The sequence below is a fragment of the Stegostoma tigrinum genome, chromosome 9 (assembly GCF_030684315.1).
Source record: "Stegostoma tigrinum isolate sSteTig4 chromosome 9, sSteTig4.hap1, whole genome shotgun sequence".
Classification (NCBI taxonomy): domain Eukaryota; kingdom Metazoa; phylum Chordata; class Chondrichthyes; order Orectolobiformes; family Stegostomatidae; genus Stegostoma; species Stegostoma tigrinum.
The window spans coordinates 33,818,550-33,829,956 of NC_081362.1; the positions used below are offsets into that span (position 1 = coordinate 33,818,550).

At 45.5% G+C, this 11,407-nt stretch overlaps 1 protein-coding gene across 1 annotated transcript in view; it reads right to left on the reverse strand.

The window, feature by feature from the left end:
- The window catches only part of LOC125455009 (dynein light chain Tctex-type 1-like), a 39,425-nt gene extending 38,295 nt beyond the window's left edge, over positions 1 to 1,130 (reverse strand). The window contains exon 1 of the mRNA XM_048536472.2: positions 986 to 1,130. Within this exon, the coding sequence (XP_048392429.1) occupies positions 986 to 1,012 (27 nt within the window). The 5' untranslated portion in view covers positions 1,013 to 1,130. The remainder of the gene's footprint in view (positions 1 to 985) is intronic.
- Positions 1,131 to 11,407: the final 10,277 nt, after the last annotated feature.

Consider the following 11,407-nt stretch of genomic DNA (forward strand, 5'->3'; position numbering starts at 1 on the left):
ACCAACAAGAGACTAGGGTATAGTTTTAAGGTAAGGGACAGAAGGTTTAGGGGAGATATGAAGAAAAGCTATGTCACCCACATTGTGGAGGGAACCTGGAATTCACTACCTGTATGGATAGTAGAAACAGAAACTGTCATAACATTTAAGAAGTATTTAAATGTGCAACTGTGATACCAAGGCAATATAAGGATTCAGACCAAGTGCTGAAAAAGGGATAATTAATAGTCAGGTGGTTATTTTTGACTGGCAAGGATGCAATGGGGCAAAGGGCTTTCTTCCCCACTGCAGGTCTCCATGACTCTCCCTTCTCCAATCCTACAACAAGTCCATCTCTCACTCAATCCTTCTATCCCTCAATCCTGCAACCTGATCTCCACACTTATTCTGCAACTCTCCCTCCATTTCCTAATCCCACAAACCCTTCACCCATGTGCTCCTGAATCCTGCAACTCATTCCCCCCACATTGATCTCACACTCACCCATAATTCTCACAACCCCACTAATTGCATTGCAACCCACAACCAAACGCCCCCCATCTTACTACTTCCCACTCCCGCAAATCCCCAAACAATCCTGCAACCCCCATCTCTACCCTGCCAATCCCACAACAGCCCCATCTTTCAGCAATCTCTCACCTTAATCCTGCAACCGTTCATATCCCTCCCAATCCACCATCACCGATCCCGCGATGGCTGCAAACCTTCACCTCCATAGCTTCCCTCGCCCCCATCGCCATTCCAAGAACTCCATCACTACCTTTCATCTAGTTCCTCCTCTCCCTCTTCTCCCGTTGGCCCTATTTCCGTGCCTGACGTTGTCACTTCTTATGATTCCCAGAAACGATCAAATTATCGAAAGGCCTTCATTTCCCTCATACAGGAAATAGACTGTGACTCTCAGGTGCATGACTAGTCATATACCAGTTTCTGAATACTCCGGCAAAACGACTCACCTTATTTTTAACCCCCATCCCTCACCTACCTCCTCTCCGCTCTGATATTCGTCCATTTTCTAACGGTTTTATTTACGCTCGCGTGATTTTCCGACAAAGATCACGCAATGGTCATTGGAAAGTCTCGCGGCAGGTAGATGACAGGGTAATGAAGTGAGAAGCTGACGTTTCGGGCCTAGACCCTTCATCAGACAGGCTGATTTGTTAGTGGTAATCGAACGATTGAATTATGTCACGTTTAGCGAAGCAAAGCAAATTTCTGTTCGCACCTGGTGTAGGGAAAAAAGACAAATGGCTGGAAATACTTAGCATTTTGAAACAGGGAAATAAGCTGCAGTTATTAACTTAAAGAATTAAATTAAGTACAATTTCAAAAGGGATGTAGGAGTAGCGGGACCCGGATGATGTTTGAGGATATGTCATTGAACGTGGCTAGAATGCATATGTCTTTGATGTCTTGTTTCATGCCTCGCCTAATCTCCGTTTAATCTATTGAAAACCTATAGACAACGCCCATCAACATTTACTGTCCTTTGGTATTGTCTTCACCAATACAGATTCCACATCATGACTTTCTGAGCCAGTATTATTCCTCACATTTACATTGGTTCCATTCTTTACTAACGATGCTCTCCCATCTTCTTAATTTGTTAATTCTAACTGTTGAATATCCCAGGGTGCTCTGCCCCCATCCCTGATCATCCTCAGCCATGTTTCTGTATTTGCAGTGATATAAAAACACGTATATCTATTTGTATGTTTAATTTATCAACTTTATTGGGAATGCTCCATTCCGTAAGGCACAATGCCTTCCTCTACATTGGGGCAACCAAGCAGAGGCTTGGGGACTGCTTTGCAGAACACCTCCACTCGGTTCGCAATAAACAACTGCACCTCCCAGTCGCGAACCATTTCAACTCCCTCTCCCATTCTTTAGATGACATGTCCATCATGGGCCTCCTGCAGTGCCACAATGATGCCACCTGAAGGTTGCAGGAACAGCAACTCATATTCCGCTTGGGAACCCTGCAGCCCAATGGTATCAATGTGGGCTTCACCAGCTTCAAAATCTCCCCTTCCCCCACCGCATCCCAAAACCAGCCCAGTTCGTCCCCTCCCCCCACTGCATCCCAAAACCAGCCCGGCCTGTCTCTGCCTCCATAACCTGTTCTTCCTCTCACCCATCCCTTCCTCCCACCCCAAGGCGCACCTCCATTTCCTACCTACTAACCTCATCCCACCTCCTTGACCTGTCCGTCTTCCCTGGACTGACCTATCCCCTCCCTACCTCCCCACCTATACTCTCCTCTCCACCTGTCTTCTTTTCTCCATCTTTGGTCTGCCTCCCCCTCTCCCTATTTATTCCAGAACCCTCCCTCACCCCATCCCCCTCTCTGATGAAGGGTCGCGGCCCGAAACATCAGCTTTTGTGGTCCTGAAATGCTGCTTTGCCTGCTGTGTTCATCCAGCTTCACACTTTATTATCTTGGATTCTCCAGCATCTGCGGTTCCCATTATCTCTGATGCCTTTAAACCTGACCTGATCACCTTGTTATCACCTTCTTATTTTAATTTTGCACTCAGGCTCCGCTTGTTTTTCACCCTTTTTTCTGCCTTCTACTTTTCCTTCTGAATTTTCTACTTTTCATCTCTGTCTTTGATCACCCTTTCTCCATCTCAGTCTTCAGATTCCCATCCTCCTGCCAATCTAGCATGAACAAACAGTCTCCTGATGGCATTGGCCCCACTTCTACCCAGATGTAACCCAGAAATGATGCCAGGAATCTGCCTCTCCCCCTCTATATTTCTTCCATTTTAATCTGATAAATCTGTTATTTCTACATTTGCCAGCACATGACACTGGCAGAATCCATGAAATTACTGCCTTTGAGGCCCAACTGTTTCAATTTACATGCTAACTCCCTAGACTCAGCTCGTAGGACCTCACTCCTTTTACATCTTTGGTATCAATATGTACCATGACCAATGGCTGAATCAAGGGATATAACAGCATTGGATTAGAAGATACAGGGAAGCTTATGACAGATACTGAGGGCTCAAAATGGCAGAAGCCCTAGAGGAGCATTGATGCACATAAGGGAATTTAAAAAGGAGATTAGGAAAGTTAAAAAGGGTCATGATGCTGGTAGGTTAAATAAAGAACAATCCTAAATTGTTTCACAAATGCATTAAAGGATAACAAGAGAAATAGTAGAGCTCAGCAGTAATTTGTGCATGGAGCAGTGATGTTATGGGAAATTTCTGACTGATCTAGTAGGCTTAAAAGTGAATACATTTCGTGGGCTAGATGAAATATATGCCAGGTTGTTGAGTGAGGTTTGGGAGGAATCAGCAGGGGTGCTTGCAAAAATTTTCAATTCCGCCCTGGCTGCTGGAGAGGCACTGGAATTTCTGCCAATATGTAATTCTTATTTAAAAAGGCAGCAGGGAATAAACCAGGAAACTCTCAGTAGTGGGGAAACTTGGAAGCAATTCTGAGGGACAGAATGAATCTGTTTGGAGGGGCAGAGATTAATCAAGAACAAGGTGGGGAGGGCATGTCTGACTAACTTGATTTAATATTTTGAAGAGGTGACCAGTTGTGTAGAAGAGGTCAATGCTTTTGATGTTGACTGCTTTTATTTCAGCAATGCTTTTGATAAAGTCTTGCATGGGAAATTGACAGTGAAGGTAAGAGCCCATGCCAGCCAAGAAAATTTGGTAAAGTGGACCCACAGTTGGCTGAGTGACAGGAGGCCAAGGGTGATGGTTGAGGGATGTTTTTCCAGCTGGAAGTCTATGTCCAGTGGGGTCCCATGGGGATCAATGGTGAGGCCTCGCTGCTTGTGGTGTGTATAATTGAATGTAGATGCGTTCAACAATAAGCTTGCAGATGATACAAAAATTGGCGGGATGGTTAATATTAAAGCATCCAGGATGACAGTATGTTTGTGCAATATAGACCACACAAATCTCAAATTCAATGCAGTTACTGTATTATCTTCACCCTTACTCCAGTCCTTCATTTCTGCATTTACTTCCATATATCCAAAAATTACCACCTGGCAAACGAGTTCAACCTGACAAGATGACGAATTGATTGCTGAAGATGCATCATTATCCTCAACTGCTGGCTCAGACACTGGCACTGTGTTTAGAGAGTGGATCAGCATACAGTGAGTTAGGGACTAGGTCAGCTCCATGGAGCAAGATTACAGATGAGTTCTATTACAGGGAACTGGAATGAAGCCTTAGATGGAGAAGTATGCAGAGAATAGCAGAGTGGATACACACAAATATGCTTAATGCCTTTAGAACATAGAACAGCACAGGAACGGGCCCTTCGGTCCACCATGTCTGTTTCAGCAATGATGCCATCCTAAACTAATCTGATCTGCCTGCACATGGGTCATATCCCTCTATTCTCTGCATTTGTCTGACTGTCTTTGCAAGCCAGGCAGAAGCCATCTAATGTCTGAGAGCTGAAGTAGAAGCTCAGACATATAGAACTAAGCAAATAGAAGGGTTGGTCAGAAGGCAGAAAGGAAATTTGGAAGGATGTGGCCAAGTTTCTTGATAAATACTTTGCACTTCACAGAAGAAGGGAACTGTACAGAATTGTAGGGTGGCATGGTGGCTCAGTGGTTAGCACTGCAGCCTCACAGGACCAGGCACCTGGATTCGATTCCAGCCTCGGGCAACTGTCTGTGTGGGGTTTGCACATTCTCCCTGTGTCTGTGTGGATTTTCTCTGGGTGCTCTGGTTTCCTCCCACAGTCCAAAGATGTGCAGGCTAGGTGGATTGGCCATGCTAAATTGCCTGTAGTGTTCAGGGGTGTGTGGGTTATAGGGGGATGGGCCTGGGTGGGATGCTTCAAGGGGCAGTGTGGACTTGTTCCCACACTGTAGGGTATCTAATCTTAAGGAGAGGGAATGTGGACTAATGGATCGTATAATCGGAAAATAAGTATTTAGACTAGCATCTTTGGAAGTCCCAGGCTGCTGAAACATGGCAACAAATAATGGATGCTCTGGCCATCATTTTCTAATTGCTTTGGCAACAAGTGTGGTACTTGAGGAGTGCTAATATTGCACCATTGTTTTAAGAGTGAGCAAGAATAGTCAACCTAACGTGGGTAAATTATTGAAAAAATCTGTAATATAATATAGTACTTAGTAAAGCATTATATATTCAACGTAGATTTGTCATGAGGAGGTCATATTTGACTGACTAGATTAAATATTTTGAGTATCCGTTGACAGCAGATTTGATGTTGTCTACATGAGTGTAGCAAGAATTCTGACAAAGTTGCATATGTTTGACTGGTCAGTATGGTAGGAGTCCTTAGGATTGATGTGCAAGTGGCTCTGTTGGAGAAAGCAAAGGATGCAGTCAACAGATATGAGTATGACGAGTAGGCAACCTCCAGTGGAGTTCTGTTGTGTTCATCCCACTGTCCTTTGTCACGGTCTATGTCAAAATTTTAGACTTAAGTGTGGGAAACCCTAACTTAGGAAGGTTACAGGTGACACAAAGGTTAGTTGCTTTGCTGATAATGAGAAAGTGATCTGGAGACTGCAGGAAGATATGATTTGACCATGTTGATAGGAAAGTGGGAATAAAAGTTTCCTTCAGAGAAATAGGATTTTTGTATTTGTGGAGAACAGACAAATGCAAGGGAATACACAATATATGGTAGAAAATGTCTCATCTCATCTGAGCATGGAAGCTAAGGGGACTTGAGCCTTGTTAATGCTTGGATGGGAATGCCCTGGGAATGCTTGGACCCCTTTTGTGGCACAGTAGTAGTGCCCCTACCCGTGGACTAGGGGGCTGGCGTTCAAATCCTATCTGCTCCAGGGGTGTGTAATAACACCCCTGAACAGGTTGATTAGAGGGAAAAAAAGGTAAATGGTAGAAAAGGGTCTTTTCTGATGAAGGGTCTAGACCTGAAACATCAGCTTTTGTGCTCCTAAGATGCTGCTTGGCCTGCTGTGTTCATCCAGCCCCACACTTTGTTATCTAGGGTTCCAGGTTGGTGTTGCCACAAATAACGCTTCTACAGATCGTGCTAGCGGGCAGCATGCTGTCTGATTCCTGTGCAGCTGGATGTGTGTTCTGTAAAACAGATTGTCCTGCTGGCCATGCATGGGCAGAATAATACTCAGTCCAATGGTTAGTTGCAAACTAATGAGGAAATCCATCGTTTGCAGTCACTTAGGTGGATCCTTTAAGAGCTGTCGGAGTTTGAAGAAGCGCTTGATAAGGCCCTTTCCACCTTGGTCAAGCTTGGGACGATCTCAGTCCCGGACAAGTACAGAATCTCCAATCTGCAGCCATGACGACCAATCCTGATTCTTGAGGTCTTGATTCAGTGTCTGCAGAGGCAGTCCGAAGGCGCACTTCACCTGTGAATGGAGAAACTTTAAAGGTGGTGTTAGTTGCTGGAAGTACCTTTGCATTTCTTCTCCCATCACGTTCAGGTCAATTTGGGTGGGTGGGCTGGTATTGGCATCCCAGGGTGTTCTGCTGGGTCAGCCATAGACTATTTCTGCTGCCGAGAGCCCGGTAGTAGAGTGGGGTGTTATTCACATGTGATACAAGGCTAGTGGCAAAACCTTTAGCCAATTACCGCCGGTCTCTAATGTCAACTTGGTCAATTTAGCTTTGAGTGTTCCGTTAACTCTTTCCACTATCCCTGCTGCCCCGGGGGTAGTAGGCACAGTGGAATTGCTGTTGGATGCGTGACGTGTCACACAGTTCCTTATTAATCTTTCCTACAAAGTGAGGGCTGTTATCCAAACTAACTTGCTGTGGCACTCCAAACCTCAGTATTACTTCAGTTAATTATAGTTTTACTACTGTTGAGGCTTTGTTGTTTGTTGTTGGAAAAGCCTGTATCCACCTACTGAATACATCTACAACGACAAGACAATATTTATAACAGCTTACATGCGGTAATTCAATAAAATCTAGCTGAATGCATTTAAACGGTCCACCTGGCAAGGGTGTTTTTCCTGGTGAGCATCTCACCCCCTGATCCACGTTGTTTTGCTGGCCAGTGAGACATGATGTTATATGAGACTGGCCTGCCTCAGCCAGTCTGGGGTGCCACCAGGTATGGAGCATAATACCACTCATTCCCTCCTTGCCAAGGTGGGTGTCAGAATGCAGACAGTCAACAAGCATAGGTAACAAAGCATCAGGTATACACACTTGGCCGATTGGGGTAACCCAAAGGCCTGGGGATGCAGAATGCAAACATCCATATGCCTTCCAAATATCCTTTTCAGAAGCAGGGGCATCCCCCTGTAAGTGCTGAATAGTGACTATATTTGGTATGCCCGTCTTGTCTGAAGGAGGCGTGCGATTTACTACCTGCTTGTTCACAGAGGGTATAAGAAAAATTTGGTCTGCAGCAGCCTGTTTACCAGCCAGATCAGCCCGAGCGTTGCCCGAGTGACTATCGAATCATCGGAGGCATGGGCAGTCCATTTGACAATAGCCAATTGTTTAGGGAGCAGGGTTGCCTGGAGAAGGTTTTTAACATACAGGGAATTCTGGATGGGCGTACCTGAGGACGTTAAAAATACACGCTGAGACCACAACTGGCCAAAGTCATGGGAGACTCCAAAGGCATACTGAGAGTCGGTATAAATATTTGCTGACATGCCTGCAGCTAGAACGCAGGCATGGGTGAGGGCAAGAAGTTCTGCCTTCTGAGCAAGATACTGGGGGCTCAAATGCCGCCGATTCTAATGTGGAGGCAGCATCGACAATCGCGTATCCAGAAAGGGGGCTACCCATGGGGGATACCCAAGGGGGATATGGAGGAACTGCCATCAACAAACAGGATAAGGCCCGGAGAAGAGAGTGGGGCATCAGTAAGGTCGGGGCGGGGAGAGGTTAGAAATTGCTTCCTTAGCAGACAGTCATGTGGGGGCTCTAAGAGCTCATCTGGGGGTTCACTCAAAAATGTGGCTGGGTGAATAGTGGAGCAGGAAGGGATAAGGAATAAATTGCGGGGAGAATCTGGGAACAAGGGGGTAATCCCTGAGCTACAGTGTCCAGGCGAGTGGAGTAGTAGGCAACTGGTCATTATAATTCAAGTTTAAAGGGCCTACTGTAAACCTGTCAGTTTCAGTATGACGTATGTGTGTGTGTAAGTGATGTAGTAGACTGCGACAGTTACGTCCTTGATATCTGAAGAATGGCAGCACAGACACAAGAGGAAGAAACAGGAATGTAGGGTTGAAACCACAATGAGATCAGTCGTGATCTTAGTAAATGGCAGAACACATTTGCAAGGCTTAACAGTGATAATGGGAACTGCAGATGCTGGAGAATCCAAGATAGTAAAATGTGAGGCTGGATGAACACAGCAGGCCCAGCAGCATCTCAGGAGCACAAAAGCTGACGTTTCGGGCCTAGACCCTTCATCCTGCCTTTAGTCCTATGTTCACTATTGAGGAATAGCAGGTGGTGGGGCAGCGGGGGGAGTGTCAGTGAAGGTCTGCAACACAATCACTACCTTAACAGAGCTGTACGGTACAAAGAAAAGTAATCAATTTATCAGCTGACCAATCATGCAAACACAGTAGAAATGCTGCAGCACATAGTGGGGGTTCAGAATTGGCTGACTTTAATCACGTGGCTTCAGAGTAGCCCTGGTGCATGCAGAAGCAGCTGACGAGAGTAGGATGACTTTCCATTTACAGGCAGTAAACAGTGAACACTGAGATGGGGCAGGGGATTGGAATAGGAGCATTCTCTCCCTCACCTTGTGGACTTAAGGGGAGCACCAAGGACCGTAGACTGACCCATGGCAGTGATGACACTAGTGGTAGTGAGGCAGATCTACACACGGGGTGGGACAGCTTCAATACCCACTCTACATGATGATTGCTGTCATTTAGGAGGAAGGGCAACAGGGTTAGTACACAGGAGGAATCTCTGCTCTGTCTCATGTCTCATTTGCACAGTGTCACAATTCACATTTGCTAAACTGAAACAGGGAGGCAGTATGGGCACTAACATTGCCATGGTGTCCTGAACTTAGAGAGAGTGGCAGGAGGGGGAAGAAAACTCTAGTAGGTCGTGCCTCACAAACCTTATTGAGTTCTTTGAGAAGGTGACTTTTTTTGTCACTCAGTTTGATAGGGTTAGAACATAGAACAGTACAGCACAGAACAGGCCCTTCAGCCCACAATGTTGTGCCGACCATTGATCCTCATGTATGCACCCTCAAATTTCTGTGACCATATGCATGTCCAGCAGTCTCTTAAATGACCCCAATGACCTTGCTTCCACAACTGCTGCTGGCAACGCATTCCATGCTCTCACAACTCTCTGTGTAAAGAACCCGCCTCTGACATCCCCTCTATACTTTCCACCAACCAGCTTAAAACTATGACCCCTCATGCTAGCCATTTCTGCCCTGGGAAATAGTCTCTGGCTATCAACTCTATCTATGCCTCTCATTATCTTGTATACCTCAATTAGGTCCCCTCTCCTCCTCCTTTTCTCCAATGAAAAGAGACCAAGCTCAGTCAACCTCTCTTCATAAGATAAGCCCTCCAGTCCAGGCAGCATCCTGGTAAACCTCCTCTGAACCCTCTCCAAAGCATCCACATCTTTCCTATAATAGGGCACCCAGAACTGGACGCAGTATTCCAAGTGCGGTCTAACCAAAGTTTTATAGAGCTGCAACAAGATCTCACGACTCTTAAACTCAATCCCCCTGTTAATGAAAGCCAAAACACCATATGCTTTCTTAACAACCCTGTCCACTTGGGTGGCCATTTTAAGGGATCTATGTATCTGCACACCAAGATCCCTCTGTTCCTCCACACTGCCAAGAATCCTATCCTTAATCCTGTACTCAGCTTTCAAATTCGACCTTCCAAAATGCATCACCTCGCATTTATCCAGGTTGAACTCCATCTGCCACCTCTCAGCCCATCTCTGCATCCTGTCAATGTCCCGCTGCAGCCTACAACAGCTCTCTATACTGTCAACGACCCCTCCGACCTTTGTGTCGTTTGCAAACTTGCTGACCCATCCTTCAATCCCCTCATCCAAGTCATTAATAAAAATTACAAACAGTAGAGGCCCAAGGACAGAGCCCTGTGGAACCCCACTCACCACTGACTTCCAGGCAGAATATTTTCCTTCTACTACCACTCGCTGTCTTCTGTTGGCCAGCCAATTCTGTATCCAAGCAGCTAAGTTCCCCTGTATCCCATTCCTCCTGACCTTCTGAATGAGCCTACCATGGGGAACCTTATCAAATGCCTTACTGAAGTACATAAATGTTGTTAAGAAGGCGTACGGTGTGTTAGGTTTTATTGGTAGTGGGATTGAGTTTCAGAACCATGAGGTAATGTTGCAGCTGTACAAAACTCTGGTGCGGTCACATTTGGAGTATTGCATACAGTTCTGGTCACATTATGGGAAGGAATGTGGAAGCATTGGAAAGGGTGCAGAGAAGATTTACCAGGATGTTGCCTGGTTTGGAGGGAAGGTCTTATGAGGAAAGGCTGAGGGACTTGAGGCTGTTTTTGTTTGAGAGAAGAAGGTTAAGAGACGACTTAATAGAGACATACAAGATGATCAAAGAATTAGATAGGGTGGACAGTGAGTCCCTTTTTCCTTGGATGGTGATGGCTATCACGAGGGGACATATCTTTAAACTGAGGGGTGAAAGATATAGGACAGATGTCAGAGGTAGTTCTTTACTCAGTAGTAAGGGCGTGGAATGCCCTGCCTGCAACAATAGTAGACTCGCCAATTTTAAGGGCATTTAAATGGTCATTGGATAAACATATGGATGATAATGGAATAGTGTAGGTTAGATGGGCTTCAGATTGGTTTCACGGGTCGGCGCGACATCGAGGGCCGAAGGGCCTGTACAGTGCTGTTCTATGTTCTATCGTTTAAAAAATTACCAAGCAAGAGTTGGATGTTTCGGAGATGTGTGTGTACATCACCATCAGTCAACAACTACTCAAGAATTATAGTGTAAACACTGTTTGAGCAGACCCAGAATGGTCGTTGAAAGGTTCAGCATAAAGGTTGCTCTTAAAAAAACCAGCAGCAAACGCCATTTCTGTCGAATAATTATGACCGAGCACAATCAGGAAAATCATGGCTCCAGGATTCCTTTCACTGGTTATAGGAGAAAAATACAACTGATTGACCAAATTATACATGCTAAAAAATTAACCAAATTTACCACACACATAAATCAGAAATTCTTGGAAAAAAGAGAGTTAATGTTTCAGGTCCAGCGACCCTTCCTCAGAACTGGAATGGATGAATGAATAAATGGATGATGGGCCCTAGGACCCAGCGGAGCCACAGCTGTGGGAGAAACCGCCGCTGGCATTTTCAAGAGATATCAATTACCTGGATAAGTGGTTGTGAATTTCAAAACGATGGTGCGTGCCATT